This window comes from Marasmius oreades, chromosome 1 (assembly GCF_018924745.1).
Source record: "Marasmius oreades isolate 03SP1 chromosome 1, whole genome shotgun sequence".
In the NCBI taxonomy this organism is placed as follows: Eukaryota; Fungi; Basidiomycota; class Agaricomycetes; order Agaricales; family Marasmiaceae; genus Marasmius; species Marasmius oreades.
In genome coordinates, this window is record NC_057323.1 from 477,706 (window position 1) to 504,708 (window position 27,003).

General features: G+C 48.6%; 3 protein-coding genes across 3 annotated transcripts; all 3 read right to left on the reverse strand.

The window, feature by feature from the left end:
• Positions 1-19,135: 19,135 nt before the first annotated feature.
• E1B28_000112 (uncharacterized protein) lies at positions 19,136-20,454 on the reverse strand (the record flags this gene model as incomplete). The annotated part of the gene is made up of 5 exons (XM_043145913.1): positions 19,136-19,178; positions 19,238-19,906; positions 19,956-20,049; positions 20,110-20,259; positions 20,310-20,454. 5 exons carry the CDS (start codon positions 20,452-20,454, stop codon positions 19,136-19,138), a joined length of 1,101 nt encoding a protein of 366 aa, XP_043014612.1.
• A 2,729-nt stretch (positions 20,455-23,183) lies between these two features.
• Positions 23,184-24,897, reverse strand: E1B28_000113 (uncharacterized protein; the record flags this gene model as incomplete). Its single annotated transcript, XM_043145914.1, has 10 exons — positions 23,184-23,272; positions 23,326-23,337; positions 23,400-23,438; positions 23,515-23,750; positions 23,805-24,002; positions 24,064-24,171; positions 24,243-24,280; positions 24,334-24,473; positions 24,546-24,713; positions 24,753-24,897. The coding sequence occupies 10 exons, from the start codon at positions 24,895-24,897 to the stop codon at positions 23,184-23,186; spliced, it is 1,173 nt and encodes a 390-aa protein (XP_043014613.1).
• A 458-nt stretch (positions 24,898-25,355) lies between these two features.
• On the reverse strand, positions 25,356-26,474 carry E1B28_000114 (uncharacterized protein; the record flags this gene model as incomplete). The annotated part of the gene is made up of 5 exons (XM_043145915.1): positions 25,356-25,599; positions 25,662-25,900; positions 25,951-26,201; positions 26,248-26,349; positions 26,414-26,474. 5 exons carry the CDS (start codon positions 26,472-26,474, stop codon positions 25,356-25,358), a joined length of 897 nt encoding a protein of 298 aa, XP_043014614.1.
• Between the last annotated feature and the right edge of the window lie 529 nt (positions 26,475-27,003).

Consider the following 27,003-nt stretch of genomic DNA (forward strand, 5'->3'; position numbering starts at 1 on the left):
AGCGTTGAGATAGACATGTAGTGACAAGATGACTCAAGTTGAACTCGGGTTGGCTTCCGATGCATCAGGGTATATCCATTAGCTCAACTCCTCCCTGATGTTCCTTACTGTACCCTCAACTCACCTCAAAACCACCTCAGATAAACCCTGCAGCGCATACACTGTTGGACAATATTGCACATATGGGTGACTGATCATTGATTATTATTAATGTCTATCCAACATGGTATTTTTCAATGGTAAACGCCGTGTATAACTCGAGTCCATAGTAAAGCTTAGAAAGAGTATTGCCTGCATGTAACCTGTGAAAACTGAATGATTGAGACGAACGTAGACGTAGAGAATGGGAGATACCTTAAGAGGCAGGTGCTTCTTCCCCATTCTCAGCAAGCTCCACGGCTTCGGCCATAGCCTCCAGCCCTGCAAAGTCAACGCCATTGAAGGCGGAATGAGCCTCCTCCAAGAGGCAGTCGCTGTTGCTATGCTCCCTGTAATGGCAATAGTTAGTAGCTGTCGTGCGCAGCAAACAAAATAATCGGTACGCTGCCTGCTGGAACATACGGCGCGATAGCTGTGCCGCGTATTTTGGGGCTTGGCCTTCAAGGTGCTGCCACGCACTGAGATGGGTAAGATAGCTATATATGTATGTCAATAACGTTCACTGATCACTGATACACAAGTAAGACCTTACCGTTCCTTGGCTCCTTCACCGAAGTCAGCCTTTCTCTCCACCCCACTGGCCCAGGCCTTGATATAATGTTCAAACTGCAAGAGATCGTCAGTAGACAAAACACACGAACAAAATAGACAAGCAGGATACCGCCGTGGAGATAAGAGCAATAAGAGCTCCAGGGATGCACTTGTGCTCCATGAGCATCTTGAAGGACACCCGATCAGCCTTGTTCCTGTTGAAGAACGCAACACGAATAATGTGCACAAATATAGGATTTCCGTAGGGGTCTTGTGAGTCGAAAGAGCGGTTCTGCATATGAAAAGTCAGATCAAATCACGGCGAAGCACCACGAACTACTCACTTTGATATCTAACTTGCCGAACTTGAACCGCCCGTCTTCCAGCACCCACTCAGTTGCACTCTTGACATCCTTGCTGCTCTTGTAGTGAATTGGGATGCCGAAGAATCCTGCTATGCAGCCTTTGATCCTTAGACCAATGGCTGTAGTGAAGGCACCCTTTGAGTAGAACACCTACACATGGACCATCAGTGACGCCTTGAGACAAGGTGGTGGTTACTTACAAAAGTGACGAAGGTCTCCCAAGCCTCTGGTTGTACCTGTAAAAGTGCCAAAGTGGTGGTGAGAGTTCCCCTTTGGGAAGGTGAACTATCTTTAATGGCCTCGAGGGCGCATTCACGAATAAAATCCGGCTTCGTGACCACGGTGACATCGGGAAACGCATCTGTCAGTCCAATGTGTGCACGTACATAGCTACGCACGATCATCGCCAAGTCTTTGGCGGGTGCAGTAAGCATTGCCAATGTCACCTTCGGAGGCTACATGAAGCTGAACATCAGACAGGAAGCACTAGCGAAAGCGTGAAACCTAACCTTTGAAGTGCAGCCAGCAGGAGCAGGCACAACAGCAGCCGTCCTTGGGGTGCCACGTGGAGAGTCCGTTTCGTCGTCGTCGTCGTCGTCGAGGACAATAATCTAGATTAAGGCCTGTCAGTACAGATCTGAGCTCGTAGGAGATGGGAGATCGTACGCCGTTGTTCACAGTTGCATCTCGCCACTGTCGAGACGGGTGATTCAACGAGCCAGCACTGAATTCTGGGTATTCATGGATTGGGTCGTCGTCAACGCCGAAATCCACTTCATCACCATCTTCGATTTCTTCGATTTCATCCTGGTCCTGTGTCTCGTCCTCGTCCTCATCCACATCCACATCCTCGTCCTCACCGATTTGGTCAAAACGGTCAACACTTGCACTGCCCTCGAAGACCTTGGTGGTCGGTAGTATGCCCTCGTCCTCATCCACATCCTCAAAGTCATCCCTCTGAGAGGCTGTGACTTTCGTGATTCTACCCTTTTTAGACTGGGGGCCAGGAGTAGGCTCGTCTAACTCTGCAACCAAAGATGCAGCCCCGAAAGCGGAGGTAAGTCTGTGAATAAAACGAAGAAAATTGAATGAAAAACATACGGTTTCTTTTTAACTTGCTCTGGCGCATTTGGCGGAGGGCAAGTTGTGCATCCTCGTCCCCATCTTGTGCTGCATAAGTCAATGAATGCAACAAAATTGATTGCCATGCACAATTGCTTACCAGCCTTGCGAATCTCCCGAAAGGCCTCTTTCGAGAGGATGTTCGCATCGAAGGCGATGGGGGTACTGGTTACCTGTTTGCCTGTGGCCGTTTTGGCTTTTCCTTTGAGTGGCTTGTTAAAAGCCTTCCTCTGAATCAAAGAGTTCGTTTGCTTCTGAGCGAGGGGCTTTTTTGGCTTTCGAACCGCAGCATTCATCGGATCCGTGACCTTGGCAGACTTTTTGAGGGTACGGCCAGAGGATGTGGTCTGAGCTAGGAACATTGTGATCGAAAATACCTAGAGAAGTGGAAAAGTGGAAAATCGAGACAGTGAAGATCAGGAGGCCAGTCATACCACCTTTATAGAATGCAACCCTTCGCATAACGATGCCCATCCCGGTACCAGAGGAACCCAACAGCAGGGTCGGTTTTTTTTCTTTCTTTTTTTCGCTGGAATGCAGAACTGAACATTTCTTGGTTTTGCCGTACAGGCGATGCTGTCCGCTGCCGCCCAACTACAGCTGTAGGGAGGTACAGTGGAGCTGGAGTGTGACGAAGAGCGAAAGATATGACGAATGTTCCTGCGTTGCAAAGTCAATGCCTATCTATCGGAAGATGTTTCATAATTTACATACCTATTCTCCATGGTGGTAGAGACGTAATGTGTGGTTCCCTGGCCAAAAGGCAGGATCCTCTAAGCGCAGTTTTTTTTTTTTTTTTTTGCTGGAATGGAGAACTGAACGGATCGTGGTCTTGCCGTAAAGACAAACGTGTGGGTCGTAAGCCTAGCTCCACAGACAGAGAAAGGGTTACAGGAGACCAGGAAAGTGCTGCCTCTTACAACAGCTGTAACGAGGCATAGCGGTGACGGTGATGAGGAAGGAGCGATTGTGACCAACTTGAAGCGTCAAACTTGGGACACGTTACTGTGACATTTGTGACGCATACCTCCCTTTCCTACTCACCTCCATCTGCACATTTTACCTTCGCTTAATCGTGTTCCGATTCTCTGCCTAGCTGTAGGAGAGAATCAGGGCTATCACTCTCCAAGGCGACACTCCAAACGCAAATTATGGAGTGATTTTCTGCCTGGCGGTATGTCATCACTCTCCAAGGCGACAACGAAATGCAAGGCAAACTCTGGTGCGATTCTCTGCCTAGCAGTAGGAGAGATTCAGGGATATCACTCTCGAGGACGATGGCGAAATGCAAGATTCTATATTTGACGTGCTGAACGTGTGCATACTGTATTGAAATCTCAAGATTCGTATCTCCCTACGCTACATCCCTTCCAACTTGAAAGGGGTAATAGTCGACTGTCTTCCGACGAAAGCTGGTGACGTGGATTTGGTCGGAGTTGTTGGAGTTTTTGGAGTCGAAGTTTGGCCCCTCTTGGGGGTCAACAGCGCGCTTTCTCTGTATCGACGTTGCTTCAATAGATTTCGGAGTGGAATCGAAGGATCTTCAAGCAGTGTTAGACTTTCATGAGCGCTCGCAGACCAACCGCTTACTTACCCAAACGTTCAACACTGTCTCCCGAGGTGAAATGTTTGAAGGGAGAAGGAAATCGATATGGGCTGGGTGTGCTGGGAGGTTCGCTGTAGGAAAAAGCCTTCCATTGACTTTCGGTCACTTGTGAGAGATGGGTCTCCTGAATCACTGCCTCACAGGTTGGACAACCTATTGGGTTATGGTCCACCGAAGTCTCTCGGAAATGCGATTCCAAGTCCATTATGCCAGCGGGTTCTTCCATGTCGCTGTCGGGCTCCGTTGTACTGTCGCTGGGACTTCTACCAATGTTTACCGGCAGCTCATTTTCGGGTTTGGTCAGGCTGTCTTCTGATGAGGGCGGGAGTGATGTGAGGTTTTTTTCTGGCAGAGGGCTATCGGGTTCTGTTTTGCTGTATTCAGAAGGGGGAGCTGCTTGAATCGGGGTGATTCGTATAAGCTAAGTAGACATTTTTATGTGTCAATAGAACTATAGAACATGTTGTATCAGCTACTCACAAATGGCTGCGAAAGCAGCTCTGCATTGACTCCCACTGTGATCGTTGGACGGGTTAATATGGCTCTTGAACTGTTACATGGATGGACCTCAATGTCGATGTGAGGTCCACGTCTGGCTATGATACGTAGGTCAGTCGGGGGATCCATCCGTCTCTGGATGTAACACTGTATGGTTGATAATACCTTATATTGGTTTTGGCGCAACCACGTGATCATTTCCCTCCCTCTCCTCTACCACCACAACGTACCTCAACTTAACAACCCTATCCTTGAAACCCAGCTGTGGGTTGAAGATTTGACTGCACCTTTGGTTCAGTTGTGGTCCAAAGCTTCGATATTGGTCTTGACACGTGAAGGCCTTTCCGTATTTCCAAGGTGGTGATCTCGTGTCGAACGTTGGAGGCGTTTTTCATTAGCTTAGACGACTGGACGCGCATTTTTTCCCTCTCAAACACCGTACAAAATGCGATTCGAGTTTAAGGTATGTTCATCATTAGTTCACCGTGTTCTAGAGCAAAATTGAATATGACTTTCCAACTTCACAGAATACAACGCAATCCGGCATTGAACTGCGACCGACAACTTCCATATCAAAAGACAGCATCTATTTCGCCGTTGACAGAGATCTCTTTACCCTCTGCTCTCGTGAACGAGATATTCCAACAGTCATCCCCGATTGAAACGAACTTCTTTACTCCAGCTGTCATGATAACCCGACTCCTTACCTTCGAGAATTCAACTGGATCGATCTCTCCACTCACCCGTTCCTACCCCTCGTGCCTCAGTGGAATGTGTACAAGGGCACACTCTTCCGTTGTCTTGATTACCGAGATAACCATTTCCCTTACCATCGAGATGCGAAGGGCTTCCAATTGACGGAGGTCGTTGTCAAGGAGTGGGATAGTCTCGAACACTCCCTGAAGAGGCTTGTCAGCGCGATGTTGGAGGTTGGTAACGTGGGTGAGGCAGTTAAGTCCTCGAGATTCTCTTTATGGCCCTTCCCCGCATCGTATGGCTTCAAAAAGCATCATTCCTCTCTCGACAGTCTCCAGAAAGCAGCAGCGTCATCCAGAGATGCTTTTTTACCTCTGATAGCAGCTGGGACCTTGGCATTCCTGTGGTGCAAACACCTTGAAGAGAAGGAGAAAGCCTATGGTTGGCGTGAGAAAATACAGGACCGGTGGAATATACACCCCGAATGGTTCTCCGCGTTCGAGAGATCCTACGCCAACGACCACCATGTTCTTCGTGCTGGCAGCATAATAGACGCCAAAAACGCGAGCGCACCGATCCTTGTTGCGCTGTACAGCCGACTCAATGTATCTGTATGTTTGTACTGGGGGGACATTGAGAGGGAAGCTTCAAAGAACTGGGAGCAGTTCAGGGTGTGGAGGGAAGGGAACCAGGATGACCAGGTTTGGGGTCACCATCGGAGCCTCAACTTAGATCACCTCTTCCCCAGCAATGAACAATACTGGGAGATATATCAATTGGCAGTCGGTAAACTCCCTCCTGGCTTCTACGAGATGGATGAACATGCGCAAAAACTCCTACTTACCTCCAACAGTGTGCATTTGGGTTATCTCCCTTCCAAACCGGCAGACGAAGCCGGGTTAACTGTTTCTGAGAATGTCATCCATTCGCCCCCACCAAAAGCGGTATATCAAAGCTCCTATAACGACCCAGACAACGATGCCCCGTGGGTAGAAACTGGCTCTGGACAACTGCAAGGGGAGTGCTGGACAGACTTTTTCAAACGTCGAGAGCAGCGTACTGAAAAAACAAGGGCCCAGGCATCAGCTAAGGATCTACAGCGTTGGAGCAACCGCGAGAAAGAAGCGTTGAATTTCCGATTGCCTGGTCGCAAAGGAGCCAGAGTGTGGTTGTGGGAAAGCCGTAGTGGGTTTCGCGTTCGTACCCTCTGCATACGGGGTGATATTGAGGGAGACTGGCAACGGCTCTCACATACGCAGAAGAAATATGACCCCATCTGGCACGAATGGGACCTGTGCTCTGAGTTTGGCGAGCCCGATCCAGACAGCGATTACGGCGATGATTTCGATGATTTCGACGATGATCACGATTACGATGGTTTTGCTGGTCCTGAACAACCTGTGACTGCAGACGTGCCTGGAAAGAGTCAGGATGGGATGGAGCCTGACGAGCAGGAAAAAGAGGTCGAGGTAATAGACGAAGGCAACTTTGAGGAAGGAGAATTGTCGGACAGCGAGGCACCCGTTATGACTTCTACTGAGGCTCTGAAAACGGTGGCTTCATACGATGAAGACGACGTTGCAGGACAGGAACACATTGCCGACCCAAGCACTGTACATGGTATGAGGATGGACGAGGTGGCGTATGAGCGGTACGGGTTCACAGGCGACTCGGTGACGGAAGGTGATGGAGCAGAGAAGCCTGAAACTACTCTATGTTTGCTTGGGAATGGTCGGTGGGCAAGCAACCCTAATAATGCCGCCTTCTCCGAGCCCGCTCTTACGAGGGAGGTCATGGGGAAACTTCAACTCTTTTTCTTCCGACTGTCCAGGCTTGCCATCACATCGTTGCCCCTTGTTGCCCAGCTTGAAGGCTGCGATCTCAGTGAGGAAGATTCATATATGGCTGATTACGCGAATTGGGAGATACGAGTATCTGCGATAACAGTCGACAACGCGCCTGCATACGTGGTGAGGATGAAAGAATCGGTAGAGGCGAAGATGGTTCTACTTCTGTACAACCCTGTGTCGGTCCTGCAGATAGTTCGCTGCCAGTGGGGTCCCACCCTACAAGACATTGCCATGCAATTGATTAATCATGGCATGTCGTTTCAAACACTGATTCCAGGTCCACTACCCCCCCGATCTAAGCAGGCAGCACGAAAGGCCGCTCCTAAGCCGTACTTGGGCTTCCGGAAAAAGGGTTACGAACCCGATGTCTACGATTACGCAGCGTATCGAGACGAGCAAGATAGGTTCCTGCGTTCAAGTCGTGGCCGAGCGTGCTTATTGGCGGGTGGACTGCTTGCTCGACTGGCTCGAGATCAAGTTCAGCTGGAGGACGTTGTCTTTAGACCTGATCCTGATCTCGTCTACCGACAAGGGCGATGTTTTTGGCAACACAAAGGAGTTGGTTACTGGGACGACTTCCTGACGTGGGACGAATCAGACCTAATTTCTGGGATGTATATGGTGGAGAAAGGTATGATTACAATACAACGTCTTTTAGTATTGACTCCTTACTGACTCTATTTTCCTTCAGACCAGGTCAACAACAGCATCGACGAAGCGTCTCACATGTCTTGGTGGCCTCGTCAAACGCATTTCTCTGCAGGTGGCCTGAATATCGGCTTCTGGAGCAAGGATTGCGAGAAGTGGTTCTTGAATCGCGTTTGTGAATGTCAATCGGGCTCGGCTCATCTGATGTCTGCGGCACGTTGGAGAAAAGCCGTTTCCATGACGTACAGCATCCCCAGGACGATGGCGAAACACCGACAGCTGGCAGGATCGTTTTTCAAGCAGGTTTTGATGCGGAATCCCACGCAGTAGTATCTTGTATGCTTCCATTCAAGTTGGACGTTTGTTGTTTTTTTTTGGGTATCACACGCATACTATTGATTCAGTATCTCATTTGATGTGGTATATAAATGAAACTGTTTAATGTATAGGTAGCAATATATTTTTTTGGAATGTCGAACGTGAACTGGTATTGGCTATCTCGTGGGCATCAACGTGCCTTTTAGATGAGATCATGTGATTATGTTTACCTTACCTATCACCACCACCACTACTGCCATTCCGCCAGCTGCAGGCGTTTGGCTACATCGAAATTGTGATCTGTCTGTTGCCAGCTGTGGAAACAGAGGATTAACTACGCACTCGTTTGAACTAGAAGAATAATACAGTTGATTAATGGCCACCACCGCTCATCGACTTGCTCAAAAACTAGAGCTTCAGCGTGAACAGAAATCCTGTCCTTCATGCGGAACATGGTTTAAAACTCAGGGAGGGCGTGATTCTCATCTGAAAACGGCAAGATCGTGCAAAGACTGGAACAAACTATCAAAGCAGCCGGACCTATCTGGATTGGAAGAGGAGGTTGACTCACGCGAAGAGCAGGTCATTGAAGAGGACGAGGATCAGATTGCGCTACAATTCGAGGAGGAGAATGATCTGTTTCATTGGCATGAAACAGATCCTGACCTGGAGATAGGGCAAGCGGGACCAGGACCATCCACTGGACAGGCTTGGGCATTGAAACGGATGCTAGGTGCAATGCCGTTTTCCGTCGAGGCTCCACCGTCACAAGAGTACGAAGAGCAGCATAGCCAGGGAGGCAAAGTAATTCGAATGAGCAAGACTTTGCACGAAAAGTGGCGAGCTCATTTTGGGCATGAAGAGTCTAAGATTGGCAGTGATCATACGCACGAAATGTATAAGCCTTTTGCCTCCGAGCTGGAGTGGAAGATTGCACAATGGGCGATCAAGGAAACTGTTGGACGAGGTGCGTTTGATAGACTGCTGGAGATCCCTGAAGTAGGTGCCACACAAAATCTTTCATAAACTTCGTGATGCTAATCATAAACGCCAGGTTGTTGAGAGGCTGGGACTCTCATTCACGAATTCAAGGGAGCTCAACAAGAGTGTAGAACAAATCCCCCACACAGGGAGCCTATGGAAAAGCAAGAACTTCTGCTTTAACGACAAACCGGACGAACTTTTGACGCTGCGATATCGTAACCCGCTAGATGCGATAAAGGCATTGTGGGGAGATCCAGAGCTGGCCGACCATTTAGTGTACAAGCCCTCCAAGCTGTTCACTGACGAACAGAAGAAGGAGAGAAAATTCACGGAGATGTGGACGGGAAAATGGTGGTGGGCAATGCAGGATCTACTCAAAGAGTCGGCCACAATTGCACCGGTGATCTTAGCCACGGACAAGACACAGCTGACGCAGTTTAGCGGAAGCCGTTCTGCCTATCCAGTATACCTGACACTAGGAAACATACCCCGCAAACTTCGCAGAAGTCCTTCCCAACATGCCTGCATCCTAGTCGCATATCTCTCAGTCGAGAAACTCTCCAAAGATGGGTTGAGCAAGAAAGAAGCCAGTGCTCGGTACACTCGACTTTTTCACGAGTCGATGCGTTTCCTTTTCAGACCGGTTGCTGAGGTTTCGAAATGCGGCGTCGAAATGGTGGGAGGGGACGGAGCAGTGCATCAAGTCCACCCTCTGATATCCTGCTATGTGGCTGACTACCCGGAGCAATGCTTAGTTTCCTGCTCGAAGTACGGCACTTGTCCTAAATGTCGATGTAGCGCAGAGCATCTTGGAGACATGGAGAAGAAACCGAACCGTACTCGCACCTGGACAATAGATATCATGGACCACACTAGGGTATCTTCTAACAGCCGACATGAGTACTTCGAGGCTTGCATGAAGCATGAAGTCTCGGGTTACACTTACCAGCCGTTCTGGTACGATTTCTATGGCACAGAAATCCATACGGCGCTCACTCCGGACGTATTACATCAACTATATCAAGGGGTGTTCAAACACCTAGTAGGCTGGTGTCAAGACCTGATGACTGAGGAAGAACTCGATCGTCGCATTCGCTGTCTCCCTCCAGCCATGGGAGTAAGACATTTCCGCAAAGGATGGTCGGTTCTATCACAGATAAGCGGAAGCGAGCGAAAACATATGGCTCGCATTCTACTAGCATGCCTGGTGGGTTCCAACATGCCACCCGGAGCGATCAAGGCGTGTAGGGCAATTCTCGATTTCATTTACCTGGCGCAGTACACCACTCAGACCACTTCCACCTTAAAAGAGATGGAGGACGCCTTGGAACGCTGGAAGTGCCATAGCCAGCAGTTCATAAACCTTGGGGTGCGAGGAGACTTCAACATCCCAAAGTTCCATTCACTCATCCACTATACCGAGATGATACGGCTCTTTGGCGCCATGGACAACTACAATACTGAAATGTTCGAAAGGCTGCATATAGACTTTGCAAAAAAAGGGTGGAGGGCGTCAAATCATCGCGACGAGTTTCTGCAAATGGTGAACTGGCTATCACGACAAGAGAAGATAAGCGCGTTTGGTCGCTATATCGAACGTGAGAAGGAGGGGATGCTACAAACGGTAGATGAAGGCAAGGAAAAGCAAGGGCCAGCTAAAAGTGGTAGACCTTCCCTTGCGTTCGACCTGCAAACGAATAGACGCATGTATATCACCAAGCACCCCTCAGCCGTTAAGAGTCCAGAAGCCATCGAGAAGACGCACGGCGTGGTCAGTTTCCGCGACCGTTTATGTGCTTTCCTCACGCTTCACTCGGGTAGAGAACTCCGCGACATCCTGTTCAAAACCGTTGACCTCTATCACACCCTCAAATTTGTGTCAACGAACAGCGACAACGACGAAATTGAGGAGACTATACACGCGAGTCAGCAGCGGAGAGATTGTGTGATAGTGGTAACGACTCCCAACACAAAGCTGACAGGACTTACTGGTGAGTTTTCGTTTTTGATCATCCGCGAACCTTGGCTTACTTTTCGAACGTGTACAGGTACAAGAATTGGCAGAGTGAAGGTTATGTTCCGGATTGCGGAAACGTTTAAGATGGGGGGATTCGGTGAACAATCAACACCACAGTCGTGGCCGACATACCCCGTAGCGTACGTGGAATGGTACACCAAACCAACAGCTGCGAATGGTACACATGGATTACATAGTGTATCCAAGTCATATGGGCCCGATAACATTACGGCTGAGTGGTCGTTCGTACTGCTATGCAATATTCGCCAGAGCTGTATGCTGGTCCCAAACTTTCAGAAAAACCCGTTACAGCCCGACTGGAGTTCCGAAAACGTGCTCGACAAAGCTGAGCATTTCTTCCTCAATGGCTTCCAGTCGGTACAGCGTTACAAAACGCTGTAACCGCATAGCATATGTTGGGACGTCAAAGTATCCAGGACCGTTTTGTGGGTGAGGAATTTGGAAAAGCGTCAACGACGCGCTATATACGCGCAAACGTGTACAAACGATGCCGCACATTAGCCAACTGCCTTCTGCCTCCTGCTCTATAGGTGCACTCTGCTGCCATTCTCCTTATGGCGGTCTACAAGTCATTCCACTGTGTTCTGCAAGAGAAATATCACAGGAGGTTGAAGAAAAGGGACAAAATACAGAGAGGGGGATATATATATGCCTTGAAAGGCTGGATGAGAGATGGAGAGGTGTTTATCAAAGTAGGGAGGTCTGTGAAGCCTGCAAAGCGCTATTGGCAACATAGAAGGATGTGTAGAATCAAGAGGTGGAGGTTTCTAGACGTTTGGTGGGCAAGCAACGCCCATAAATCCGGTAAGTGATTTTTTGATCACTCTGCTATGACGCCCTGTTGATTCCACTCACAGAAAGGTTGATCCATCTGTGGCTTCTACTCAACGGCTTCCGGCGGGATGGTCAACGTTGTGACTGTACGTCTAGCGTTGGATCAGCATTGGCAAGGGAGTTGCTACTGATCCAACGTCTTACTAGGCGGAACCTTGCACAACGAACGATTCGTTTATCCTGGCCCCGATAATTGCGTCTCCATCGCTCGCGCAGCAATCGAGGCTCATTGTTGAACACCCCGCGTTCTTGTTGGTATCGAAACACTCACTGTATCCAAGTCATCTCTCGCTACATACACTTTTCTTGAGCTTTCTTTTTGCCATGTTTTGTATATCAAACTTATTGTATTGCAATACTACATACTCTGCTATCGTTCACGCTATCTTTCACTACGACTCGCAATGCAACTGAATTCCTCCCAACACCGGTGAGTGAGAACCAAAATACCTCGACGCGTTGAGCTGACTTGCGTCTTGCGATGACGACCCCACTCCCCAGTTGTGTTTGAGAGCGTCGGGAGAGCGTTGAGACGCATCACGCTCTGCTTCTGGGACCTGCTGCCCCAGCTGTGTGGGGCAGCGTTAACGACTTTTTTGCGCATTGAGAATCCGGTGTCCACACTGGATTCTCAACGCGCATTCGACGCGCCTCAACGCCTGAACCCTTTTTCCTGATGAAGAGGCTCCTTGATCCGCGACCACTACTACAACTGCTCTCCCACAGTCGAAACACGACCTGGCGACAGTCTCAGGTAGAATAAGTGCGATTTAAGTAGAGCAAATTACCTTTTCCTATATACATACAACATATAAAACTCGAAACCAACCAACCAAGCAACACCAACAACAACAACAACACCAACACCAACACTGAAAAATGGCGGAAGCTGACGAGGAATGCCCGGCAACACCGTCGACATCCCAGGCCCCATCGAGAGCTGCAGAAGCAGCACTCCACAATGCAAAAGTGAACTTGAGACAGAAGACGTGGATCAATGACGAAACGAAGAATATCGCGACCCAGGTGTTACATATGACTAGTGTTGTGCGGGCTCGGGCTCAGGCCCTAGGCCGGCCTGAGCCGAGCCCTGGGCTTTGCAAGCCGAGCCGAGCCCGGGATAAGGCTTTGAAGGGCTCAAGGCTCGGGCTTGCAGTTTGGAAAGCCCAAGCCTTGGGCCTGAGCCCGGGCTTCTAATATGTAATCAATGTACATCTTTTTCGGGACTGGCAGGTTACCAAAATGGTCCATTACACCAAAGTATTAATGGCCGGCTCTGAATTTAATATAAATAATTCACATGACCGTAAATTTGCTGTAAATATATGCCGGCTGCTGGCCCCCACTGTTGCCGATTACTTCCAAACGGCTTTCTTTGCCAAATTCTGGCACTAAGTTCAACAGACACAAAGGAAGGTGGCTCTGGGTTCATAGAATGTACTAAAAATTTGATATTTTTACAGCCATACTTCTTTTAAAATTTTGTACAGTAAGCCTGGGCCCAGGCCCAAGCCGTGGGCTTAGTGCCCGGAGCTTGGGCTCAGGGCTCGGGCTTGAGAATTTACAGGCCCAAGCCCTCTCAAGCCGAGCCCGCACATCACTACATATGACACATAAGCTAGCGTCAGACTATGCGGCACACGGCAGGAAAATACCAGCAACAGCGATCCTACGAGCGGACTGGGGCACAATTGCAAGTGCAATGATTGTTCTGAAGGACATCTTCGGGAAAATGACACCTATGGAGGACGTGGAAAGCAGGATGGAAGGAATGATAGAGAAAAAATTGGAGGGAAAATTGGAAAAGGTAACAGAAGGGGCGGAGACGGCAATTAGGGAGGCAAGCGAGAGACTACAGAGCCTGCTCAATGGCCTGCACGACGTAACGAAGATTGTGGAATCGGAAGTCTACCTGAAGGCGACGCACCCGACTATGACCGGGGATGGGGCGATGTCATACGCACAAGTGACCAACACCGACAACACCACCCCCACGAACCCGACAACAGCAGTAATGATGGCGACTAGCATGATGAGACCCCGGCATGCAGCGGCGATAGCAGAGGAGGAGCAAAACCAGAGAAAAGTTGTCATACATAGCACGTCATTGAAGAGCTTGAACGAGAGGACAATCACCGAGAAAGGGAACCTCGCAATCGAAGGTATGGGAGCAGAGAAGGAGATCAGGATAGTAGGGAGCAGGAAAGTCCCATGGGGGGTGATCTGCTTTGTACGGTCAACGGCAGAAGGCCGGTGGCTACGGGAACCAGAGAACCTCAAAAGGTTCTCCGACGCATGGGGAGTAACAGACAAACCGATTACCTTGGCCAAATATCAAGTGGTAGCAGAGTTCATACCGGTTGAGACGGACTGGGAAGACACAGGTATCATTGACAGCCTAGAAAGGGACAGCTCACTACCAACAGGGACCATACAACGTGCAGCATGGATCAAGCCGGCCCACAAACGACGAGAGAACCAGAAGGTGGCACATGCTATTGTAGCCTTCAACAGCCCGGAGAGCGCAAACAGCGCCATCAGGCAGGGTTTGTACCTACAGGGAAAAGGACTCACAGCCAACAAAGACGTCGCAGACCCGCCGGGATGTGCCAAGTGTCACATCGTTGGACACATAGCAGCAGAGTGCAACAGCCAGGTGGACCTATGTGGGAGATGCGATGGTGAACATCGCACATCAGCATGTACGATAATGGACGACGAGAAGACATGCGTGATATGCAAGGACTTCGGACATGGGGCAGCTGACAAACACTGCCCAGCGTATATGGAAGCCATAAGGAAAGCGAGAGCAAGGAAGGTGACAGCCAACTACAGATTTTTCGTAACAGAAGACCCGAGCACATGGGAACTTATCGAGGACGCGGGGGCACGACGTGAAATGGACCAGGCAACAACATGGGACGAAACGAAACAAACAACAGATGGATGGCAGGTAGCAGGCAGAAGGGGGAGAATGGAACGACATACACGAATCAGAACACAGGACGGGACGATCCAGACTCAGCTACCATTTGTACCACGAGGACCACGGGGAGATGCAGGGAACGGCGGTGGAGAGGAGCAAGCACGCGACAATGGGTGGGGAACCCGGGGGAACAGCAGCAACACCAGCCAACACCAGCCACCCCTTGCCCAATGACAGAACAACACAACGAGGAGAACAACCGAAGACAGCGGATACCAGGACAGGTAAGTATATGGCAACAGAACCTTAACCACTCATCACATGGACAACACCACATACTACAAGAAGCGGCAACAAATTTCGACATCCTAGTGCTGCAGGAGCCTCACATCAACAGCTTCGGGAACACGATAGCGACCCACAAATACATGACAGTATACCCCTCTGGACACCGTGACAGACCAAAGAAAACAAGATCCCTGTTACTGGTAAGTACAGCTCTCGCCACCAACTGCTGGACAGTTGTGCAAATCCCACATCCGGACGTCTCAGCTGTACAGATTGTTGGGGATTTCGGAACACTACGAGTCATCAACATATACGTCGACGGCGGAAATGACGGAGCTATCAGGATGACAGATGCGTACCTAAGGAGCCCAGATGCAAGGAACGTCCCCAAACAGCCACTTCACACCCTTTGGTTAGGCGACTTCAACCGACACCACCCACTATGGGACGAGGCACGGAACCACCATCTGTTCACCACGAAAAACATGGAAGCCTCGAGGCACCTACTGACAGTTCTAGCACGACACCAGATGGTAATGCTGCTCCCAGAGAACATACCGACATGGCACGCCATGAGTGTTGGAAACATGACCCGACCCGACAACGTCTTCGCCTCGGAAAACCTCAGTGATAGGATGGTGATGTGCGATGTAGACCGCACTATGCTCCCGCCATATACAGATCATTTCCCAATCATAACGGTGCTGGATATCGCCCCAGAAAGGCCAACAACCCGGCCACGCAGGAACTGGAGAAAACTCGACGACGAAGGATGGGGGAAAGTCAACGAGGAACTGATGGATAGACTACGGGAAAAAGGACCGCCAAAGGAACTTTCCAATATCGACGAGTTCTGGGCAACACTGGGGGAACTGGAACAGACCACCAACAACATCATCGAGAGGTTTGTACCAATACTGAAGCCGACCCCCTTCTCGAAGAGGTGGTTCAACGACGAACTGGATCAATTGCGCCGGAAGGTCAAGAGGCTGGCGAAAACGTCGTATAGGTGGGAGAATGCACCGTTACATCCAATCCATGGAGAATACCGGTGGATGAAGAAGGAATATGGGAAAACAATGGAAAGGGTTAAAGTGGACCATTGGGCGGAGTACCTTCGAGAGTTGGCTGAAGACACCAAGTGGGGACTGGCAAGGATGATCAACAAGGGATCTAACGATGGGAGCACCACGAGGGTGCCAGACCTCGAAGTCAGGAGCGAAAATGGAATGGAGGTGAAGACCGGCATTACAAATAAGGAGAAAGCAGAGATGTTCTCGGAGTGCTTCTTTCCTCCTCCGCCTGACACATCAAGGGTGCCAACGGAATGCACATACCCAGAGGAAGCATGGGAATTTCATGACATTGCTGATATACAAATTTACAGGGCAGTGGATAGGATGAAACCATACAAGGCAACAAAATTCGGAACCCCAGCAAACGTGTTCTTCAGGAAGACGAAGGAGATCATTGTCCCATACCTGGGACCCATCTTCAGAGCCACGTTTAAATTGGGACTGTACCCCGCGACATGGAAGGAAACGGAGATGGTGGTACTGAGGAAGCCCGGGAAGTCAAACTACCGGTTACCGGGGGCATGGAGACCAGTGGTGCTATCAGATGGCTTTGGTCGACTGTACATGAGCGTGATTGCTGACATCTTTGTTAGGGGGATAGAAACGGAAGAGTTACTACCTCAACAACAATTTGGAGGCAGACCGGGGCGGACAACAACTGATTCGGTACACCACATGGCATGGACGATCAAGAACAAATGGGCGAAAGGGTTGGTGGTATCAGGGCTCTGTCTGGATGTTAAAGGGGCATACCCAAGTGTGGATGTGGAGATGCTGAAGCACGAGATGAGAATGAAGGGTATACCGGGGAAACTGATGGAGTGGGTGGGAAGGAGACTGGAAGGAAGGACAACGAGACTCACTTTCGACGAGTACGAGACACCAGCATTCAACGTCACTGGGGGCCTGGACCAAGGATGCGCTTTCTCGGTTATCGCATATCTGGTCTACAATGCAAGTCTCGCCGACATGTTGCACGAGAAAATGGGGGAGAGCGACAACAGCTACTTCTTCATGGATGACGTAGCCCTCCTGGCATGGGGGAAAACCTTCGATGACACCCACCAGACTTTGGAAATGGCAATGAACAAGGAGCAAGGAGTAGTCAGCTGGGCGACACAACACAACGGGGAGTTTGGCTTCGAAAAATTCCAGCTTGTCGACTTTACGCGCAAGAGGAGATCGCTTACAAGGGAGGAGCGAAGTAGAATGGAGCAGAACAGCAGAAGGAAAAAGCCAAAGAAGAAAACGACCCTACTACAGGGCCAGGCGATCAAGATTGGGCGGCACTTTGTACAACCCCGGCCACACTGCAGATTCTTGGGCGTACTAATGGACTCGGAGCTGAGGTTTAGAGAGCATGGGGCGCAGATGGTAAAGGCCGGACAAGCATGGGTGATGCAGTTCAGAAGGTTGTCAAAGGTTTCAGACGGAGCAGCAAGCAAGGTGATCAGAGACCTATACAAATTGGTGGCACTACCGAGAATGCTCTATGGAGTGGATGTAGCAGTTGTACCGTCGAAAAGGAAGAAGACAGCGAAGACCGACACCGGAGGCCTCATAACCAAGCGCCTGACATCAATACAGCGACAAGCAGGCTGTATGATTACGGGAGCATACCGAACGACACCAACAGACCTTCTTGACATACTAGCAGGACTAATGCCCATGCGTCACATGATACACCAGGTCCGCCAGCGTGAAGCGACACGCATCGCCACCCTATCAGACCCACATCCACTAGCAAAGGCAGCACGGTGAGTAGCAGGTCGCAACTGCAAGTGGCATAAATCCCCCCTGCACCACCTTATGCACGACTATCACCTTCAGCCAACTCTCATGGAACGACGACAAGCTGTTCGCTTCCAACCCCACTGGGTGCCAGAGGTCAAGACCACAGTCTATGGGAAGGCGGAATTTGCGATGAAAGCACATGAGGAGGACAGGGCTAGATGGAAGGTATACACAGACGGATCAGGGATCGACGGAGGGGTGGGAGCAGCAGCAGTGATTACCTATGATGGGGTGATCAAAGACGAAGTCAGACTGTACGTAGGGCCAGAGGAACACCATGAGGTATATGAGGCGGAGGTGGTTGGCCTAGCACTGGGGATAATCTTGATGAAGAAACACCGGGTTAACAGCAGGACATCGATCTGGGTCGACAACCAAGCGGCAATCTTGGCAATAGGAAATGCAAAAGCAGGATCATCACATTACCTCCTCGACATCATCCACTCCCTAATCCACATGCACCGCAACCGAGCACCACGCTGCGAAATCTCGATCAGATGGATTCCAGGTCACACGGGCATCCAGGGAAATGAGAAAGCGGACAAAGCAGCGAAAGCGGCAGCACAGCTGGACGTTTCTGACCCATCGGAGTACCCCCTCCCCCACGTTATGACGAAAATATTACCCCGCAACCGGGCATCGATTGTCAAGACATACAGGAAGCAACTACAGGGCAGTCATGATAGCATGTTCGAGAAATCGCCCCGCCATGGACGATTCACAAGGCTATGGCCTGGAGGTGCAACACAAAGCTCCAACATGTTCAGAAGGCTCGCCACAGATCTACCAAAAAAGCACACCAGCGTACTAACACAACTAGTTACGGGCCACATTGGACTCAACCACTACCTGCACCGCTTCAACATCGCCGAGTCCCCCACATGCCCCTGTTGCAAGGAGTCAGAAGAGACAGTAGTGCACTTCCTACTACGCTGCCCAGCACACGCCAGAGAAAGGAACCGGCTACGGACCAGACTGAGGAACATGAACGCCGATATGAAACAGATGCTCACTACGAGAAGTGGAGTCAGAGAGACCTTAAGGTATGTGGAGGAGACAGGAAGGTTACGATCGGTATTCGGCACCATACCAGAGCTACCACCAGACACAGAAGACAAGGAATAAGGTGAACAGGAGAAAGGCAGGAACAGAGAAGGGTGGACTGGACTGGACAGATGCAGGAGAGCGGACACGACAAGACAACTCCACCTTGCTAAGGCGATAAGCCGAGGCTCCAACGCCCACACGCGTTGACGGATTCACCTCTGGTGAACACAACACATGACAAGTCGGAATAGATGACAGGACGGACAACGAAGTATATAGTACAGTACACGCTACATATGTAAATACATTAGGCGTATAAACGAGATACCAAAAAAAAAGAGATAGGGTAAAGAACCTACTTGTGGAATGGATAATCCTTGGATTGACATTCCCTCGAACTATCGACACGAGTAATTATTAATAAAGTATTCATCGACAGAAATAAGAAAAGACCTACCAATAAAAGATATGCTCACACTTGCCGCACCTCAGCATCTTCTGCGTAGGGCCTTCTCTCACTCCACAATAATAACATGCCCTTGCCGACCTGTCCACTGACTTCCAAGTCATCTTTCGATTCCGTAGCCAGTTCATACCACCCAACCCTTCAAAGACCGGATCATCTTCATTCTCCGTCAGAAACCATTCCTCCAGGGCCGCTGCTCCAACTTTATTCGGGTTCTTTTTGAACCATTTTATGAGGTAAGTTTCGCTAACGCGTGAAGTTATAAGTGGAAGAACGAATGATATCCTGTTTCCATGGACTGACTGTTTCTTTGCTTCCTCCAACTCGCCCATCCGACGAAGCACCCGCGTGAGGTAAAGCTTTGCTTGAATGGATATTACTTTTGCATCATTGGAGGTCACCTTGTCGATGTCGTTTATTACTCTCTCCAGTATTGGTTTCGCCTCTGTGTTTCGAGATTTCGTACGGGCTAAGGCGGCACCAAAGTCGGTGTAAGCTCGTCTGTTAGGAAAAAAGTGAGAGAAATATCGTTGGCTATGTATAAGGACTTGCGGATTTCGTAAAAAGGGGTCCTTGTTTGTTGGATTGAGCTTTTCTTCCAACTTCAGGCATGCATCGAAAATCGGAACTGCTTCTTGTGGGAGGTTGATCTGCGCTGACCTAAAGCTTCGCATAAGGTTCGACCTTCCTTGTTAAAGAGTCTCTCAACATGGAACGGTTAAGCTGTTCATCCGGACCCTCCTTCAATGCCCAAAGCCTCTGCTTTAACACCCACAAACAGATTGCCTGGAGGTCGTCCGGTACTAGCAATAAAAGCCATCAACACCTACGATCAAGAATTTCAGGAAAGGAAAGAAACTCACCATCCTCTTCACAACAAAAGTAAGAAAATAAGGTTAATTTGGGGAATGTGAAATGATAGGCAATGGCGGGATGCAGAATTCCTAAATATTCTCCATCTTGATTGTAACCAGACACATTTGTTGGTGGGGGTTCCTTCAGTTTTTCCATAGCTGGGCACATTATCATTATCTGCTGTATCGAAATCTCAAATATAACACACCTTTTCCCGCTTCTTCCCTTACATCGACAAGGTTCGGTAACCGAGCTTGCAGTTTTACCATTTCTTCATGCGGGAGACCACTCAGATATGCCCTCGGTTGGTTGAGAGCAGTAGATTGAAGGACGGGGGCGAGAGAATCTGCCATGGCTACGTGCACATGGGTGATCTATGGAGGACTTGAGATGGGAAAGCATGCGCAGCACCGCCGGTGCGCTCAGTCATGTGTATGATGGAGAAACGGTGTCAAAGCGGGTACAGTTTTTGTGCTTCTTAAGGGTGAGAACTTATTTCCTTTTTTATCCGAATTTCATGCTCCTTTCCCTCTTACTGTTACTATCATGCTCTCCCGTTCGCCTTTCCCCCCCATTTTTTCTTTTTATTCTTTGACATCTCCTATGTGCTCTCAGAAGTTCCTCCATCCAAATACGCTATGTACCGAAGTATGCCTGGAGACCCGAAGGAGGATGTTACCGGATTATCTTTCTCGTCGTTGGCAGGGTGTTGGAGCTTGGGGTACTAATATAGGGCAGGACTCTTGGGTGCAAATGCTATCTGCTGAGAGTTGAACGGCTCGGAGAACACCTCACTTTGGATCAGACACTGAAACATCCAGCACTCGAACGTTAACCATGAAATTCACAGGCTGTTATCCGAATACAAGTATGAAAGTGATGATTTGCTTAATATGTAACCCCATGTATGGCCAATCAAGATCTCCCCCGAACTCAAACAGATCTAGTCTGAAGTACCAGAAGCAGCGGTCTCAATCGATTTGGCCTTCCCTGACTTTTTTTGCTGAGAGGTAGTCAAACTCGGCGTCCTTAGCACCGGATCGCAAAGTCACCCGCTCAACAGTAATATTCTTCCCCAAGTTAAGAAGATTCTGCCAATCAGGATCATACTGGTGCAAGAACAGCTGTTCAGAAGATACAGCTCCTACACAAGGGGGCAAGGAACAGTGAGACAGTAAATCCAAACAAGGATTCAAAAAGAACCTCACCTATACTCCAAAATGGATCAATCCTCTCATCGTCCGAAATAAACAGATTAAAAAATGGAGACATTCTCCCATCCAAACCCCTTCCATGATTAAAGCCCTCAGTAATATCATCCAGTACCTGCCTGCTATATCCGGGTTCCTCCATCAGACTATCCATTTCTTCCACTACATCGTTTATCTTGAAGACACCTGCTGCAACAACCACGAACCGATAATGCGACTTAGTTGACTATGCTACAAGGTTCTTTTTGCACTTTAAAACAGTGCTATGGAGCGATATTTATCGTATTAAGAACTAGAGTGTGCCCGAATTGCTAGTTAAAGCTAGTGCCGCTAGTAGAATGTGCCATAGGCACAGCTAGACCAGTTAGAGAGAGAGCCATAGATCGTGTCAGAAAACTGTATGACCATTCGAAACCTGTAGAACACTATGAGCAGAGAACTTAAGCGGTAATTCACCGAGTTCTACTCTCTACATTCTACTATGCACTGGCATATCAAGGGATTGTACTATTAGAAGACTTGTAGTCTTCACAGAACCGTTTGTAGCAGAACTTAACAAAGTCAAAAGACCTTCATACTAGGAGTACCTACTTCTACGGGGGATTTAGTTGACAAGAAATTGGACATAGGACCATGCAGACTAGGAGAAATTTGATATGACCGTAGATCGAGTCCCAATCTAAGGAAAAGACAAAAAGACATGATACAGATCCCAGATCACAGATAGAGTACCCAGGAACCAGGCAGGAATGAACAACGGATCTTGGAGTCCGCGCTGTTCATGTGCTATGGCGATTCGGAACTCTGGATCCATATGCTGGAACTACTTGGACACACAAAGTCCATATGATTTGATAACGTCGAAATGCAGGATAAGGTCCATAGACAGGAAATACCATATGGTACGCCTATGTAGGTCCATTCTACATGCTGAAACAAGAATGAAGAACGGTCCAGATTGGTCCAAAACATATGATTCGAATACGGAAAAGCTCCGTAGACAAGATTCTGCACATGTAGCAGTCCCTAGCGATAAGACTCCGCATGGATTCGTAGCTACGGTGCATTATTTTTAGAGATAGAACAAGTAGAGATAGGATTACAAAGCTAGCGTAGAAGTAGTATAAAAGCAGCTCATGTATCCGTAAAAAAAAAGTACTACCCGTGCGTGGGAAAGTCCTGAGTGGGTTGCCCATGAGTAACTGCTCTTGACACCAATAGAGAGATTTGCCCTGTCTTTGTGCAGTGAAACGATAAGATTTGATTTGAACTATACGAGACTGTCGAGGTCAAAAACTAGAGAACTATCCGTCCGTAGGCCGCCGAGGTCTTGATTACTGTTTCGTGATCCGTCAAGGGTCTTAGCGTTCGTGTCCGCCGAGGACTTAGTTTTCGTGTCCGTTGAGGGCAATAGTCTCCAATCGTTCGAATTAGTCTTACCGTAGACGAAATTCATAGTCCCACTTAGTCCACTGGACAATAAACAGAGCCCCTACAGACCTTAGAATCCCCGTAGCTGTGGTGTTTTTACACTTGCAGTTACACCTTGATTTCATAAGAACTTCATACGATATTGAGACTGTGATCTTGTGCGTAACCTTTGCCAAGCAGTCCACCCTTGCAATCTTTCCTGGTGTGTAGAGTTATTGATAGACTTTACACAGAGGTTTACTAGTTTTTAGGTTGATTTGGTGTTGGTGCTACTCCCGTAGCTCTGATATCAGGTTGACTCTTGAGTGGTATACTTCGCCCATTACCGATCAAGTAGGTCTTTGCCACCGGGGACGTATTTCATGACCTTGATAAGGATATGAGTTTTACCCCTGGTGATGTTGCGATGCAGCCCAAGAGCATGTAAGGAAGCGTGGTTGTCATATCCAGTCATCCTGTATTTGATCCAGTCTTCGGTACATTGCCCATCTCCAGGAGAAGTCAACTTGTGAGCTCAGCTGCGAGTTCGCTGGAAGAAAAAACTGAGTGATGAGCAAGTGTTTGTAAGTGGCAGCAACCTACATGCAACCAATTCTAGATGGAACGAAAGTTCGCTGTCAGGATAACATAATGAGCAAAGACAAAAGGGTCCCCACTTGTGATGAGGGTGGTCTTCCACCTGGCATGCCTTTGAGCTATCGCGAGTGAAAAAGTCAACATCAGAGGGCTGACAGGCGCGTGATTGCACATATCAATAGAAGGTATACTGACACTTAGCACACTGCATCATTCTCTTCATAGGGGTCTCCTTCACACCACACCTGAAACAGGCTCGACTTTGCCAAGTCACTGACTTCCATGTTGTTTTCCGATTGTGCAGCCATTTTGTACCACCAAGTCCTTCAAAGACTGGGTCGTGACCGCTTTCCGTTTCGAACCACTCACGCAAGATCTTGTCTGGGACTACTTCAGGGTTTTTCTTGAACCAAGATATAAGATACTTCTCGCTACCAAAAGTTCTGGTTAGTGAGATGGAAGAAAATGAGTGGTTGAGAGCTTACTGTACCACAGCCTCCTCTACCTCTCCCATCCTCCGGAGCACGCGAGATAAATACAACTTCGATTGGATGAGAAACATTTTCACATTCTGAGAATTCACTTTGTCAATATCGTTGACAACTCTTTCAAGAAATTTCCTCACTTCTGGGTCTCGCGACCTTGTGCGTGCCAGTACAATACCTTGCTGAACATAAAGAGCACTAGTCAGGTTATTTGTGAGGAATCATTTCATTTTCACTACCACAAAACACTGATGCTCACGGGTTACGCAAAAAAGCATCTTTAGCTTGCGGCTTTGACTTTGCCTCTAACTCAATGCATCCTTGGATATGTGGAAGAGCCGTGTCTGGAAGGTTGATTCCCGGTGATCTGGTGATAAAGTCCGTTTTTAGTTCCAAAATATTTCGGAAGACGCCCATCTGCCAGAAACAGATACAGACAAGAGGTGAGCAAATAACTTGCTTCTAACTCGAAGTTCCTATGGTAAAGTACTGTTAGTGAGGTAGGATGGCTAGATGTATGGCAACGCACCATAAAAAGTTTCGCTTGTGTGTCCACCCTTCCATTTGGAGAAGCCAGCATCCTCCGAAGCTGCTTATCCGGACATTCAGTCAACGCAACCACTTTCTGTTGTAGAGCCCAGATGCAAAGAGGCCGTAAATCTTCTGGAACTGAATGGAAAAATAAATAAATGATCACAGTCATTGTCAAAGTTTTAAAATGGAACTCTCGAGGGTACTTACCATCATCTTCATGGCAAAAATACGCGAATAGATTCAAGTGGGGAAGCATAAAGTGGTATGCGATAGCTGGATGCACGATCCCCAGATCTTCTCCGTCTTGATCAAATCCATGAACATTTGTGGGTGGAGGTTTTTTTAGTAGTTCGACAGCTACGTTTGTATAGGTAACTGACGTATATTCACCGATTCAATATGGAGTGACTGCACCTATCTTTGCATCTTCCCTCACATCGACGAGGTTCGGCAGTCGAGCCTGTATTTGTTGCAGTTCTCTGGCGGGAAGACCAGCTAGATGTGCCCTTGGTTGGTTGAGGGTCGTAGAATGAAGCGTGGCTGCGAGCGAATCCAACATGAAGGGTGATGGTAATCTTTCTGCGAGACCCACGTCCGCAATTTAAAACACCACAGATAACCTCACGTGCCTTTGTCTCGCGTGACAGGAACAGTCAATTATGCAACTCTACACCCACCATCTCACTAGTACTGTGGTGTCTCTAGGAGATGTCCGACGTCACTAGTCACATCTAGTGCGTCTATCTACCTGGCATGGCAGAACCCGATTTTGCTCTATAAAGTCGAGGGAGAGCCTTCTAACCCGCCACATCGCTTCCCAATGCTTCGCCATTTGATCAGATCTATCTACCCCTCCCAACAATGTTACATTTCCCGCTTTTCATACTTATCCACCCAATGGTTTCCTGGCTAGAACAACTTTGCATCTTGCTCCTTCCAGACAAGCAAACTTTACAAGCGAGCTGTTTGGGGACAGATGCTCGAATACAGGAAAAAGGTGTAATCGTTTCACATGTGCTACAGACCAAAGTCCCCGATGAATTCGGATTTGGAGCGGTAGAACGCGAGGGATTTGTCGAGCAGATCTTGGGTGTGTTGAACGACATCTGGTTGTTCTGCAGATGATGTGTGGAACCATTTGGAATGAAGAGCGTTGTTTACAGGGATGGTTATCAGACTATGTATCACATTCGTTAATGGTGGGTGGAGAGGTGTAGGTTCGGTGCTAGGTGCAGGTAATGAGAGGTAGAGTTCCAAGATTCTGAAAGAAACCGTAGTTGATATGTAGCTGTTGATAGTCTGGTGCGCACCATGGGATAGTACAACAACAAGTTAAACATAAACTCCTTCAGGAGATCTGCAATCACCTCCCGTGCCAGATTTGCCTTGTCGTTCTTCAAGTATCTGGATAACGCCAGGTCCAACTTGTCTTCAACGATATTACTAATCGTGCGTCCATTGTGGCTCTCCTCTACCAGCCAAATAATGAAAGGCGATCGAGAGGCAGTAGCGAAGAAAAGGATCCTGGATAGGATGAAGATCTCATCGCAGGTCGTGGCTTCCTAACATCCCTATCAACAAAAACAGAGGAAAGCTAAAGCATTCCACGCACATTCAACATCTTAACACAAACTTCTCCGCCCTTAACCTCTTCTGATATGAACGTCGATCGACTGTCTTCAAAGAGCAACATTGCGTTGGCAATACATCGCAAAGCGTCGCAAGCTGCATCCAGATGATCTTTCTCCTTCAAACTTGACGCGATATGCAGGAGGTCCGATAATCCTGACTCTGTTGCGAGGTAATCCGAACCTTGTGGGTTTCGTCCAAGGATTTTCACGGCTAGAATCGCTTGACTGGCACCTACGGATCCCATCAGTCCTGTAGTACCACAATGGATCTTTCACACTCTCATGGGATAATCTCGCGTCAGAACCTCTCATTTTGACATCGTTCAGTAAAAGTTTGAGAAGTTTTGTTTGAGTCGATTCGCTGATGGTAAAACCTGGCGCTGCACACCCCCAATATGTCAGTCAATAATAAATATGGGAACCACCAGATCCTGGAAAACTCACCACCGACTGTTTTGGTTGAATACAGCGTTAGAGCTGTAAATGCATCGGCAAGGTCTCCCATATCCAGGTTAATGCTATTCTTGCAGAAGTTGCCAGACTCAGATCAGGACGGAAAGCACTAAAGGTGCCGCTCAATGAGACGAGAAATTTGGAGCGTTTATAATCAACATACCTCAGATTAAGGAGAAAGGAAAGGAGAATGATCTTGTAAGATGAAGTGAGTCGGAAAGTGCTATGGAGTGAAGTTGGAAGCTCCATTTACATGTGATTCGCTTGCGTTACGGTTACGGGTTTTTCGGGTTTTTCGAACATCTTCCTCGTCCTCTTCGTCCTGATTCCAATTCTGAACCAGCGGGGGTCGCAACGATTACATGGAAAGTCACAACAACTCAAACTAAAACTCAACAGCATTCCGAAAATGGCAATTCAGATTCCTCAGTATCTAGTCCAGAACACCTCAGGCTGGAGTTTGACAGCTACATAAAGGCCTGTCAGGCCCCCAAAAAAGCCATGAGAAAGGGGCCTCAGAGGCCTTCTACACCGCCTAAGTTTCCAAGGTACCATGTGCCTACGGCTCTACCCGCTCCTAC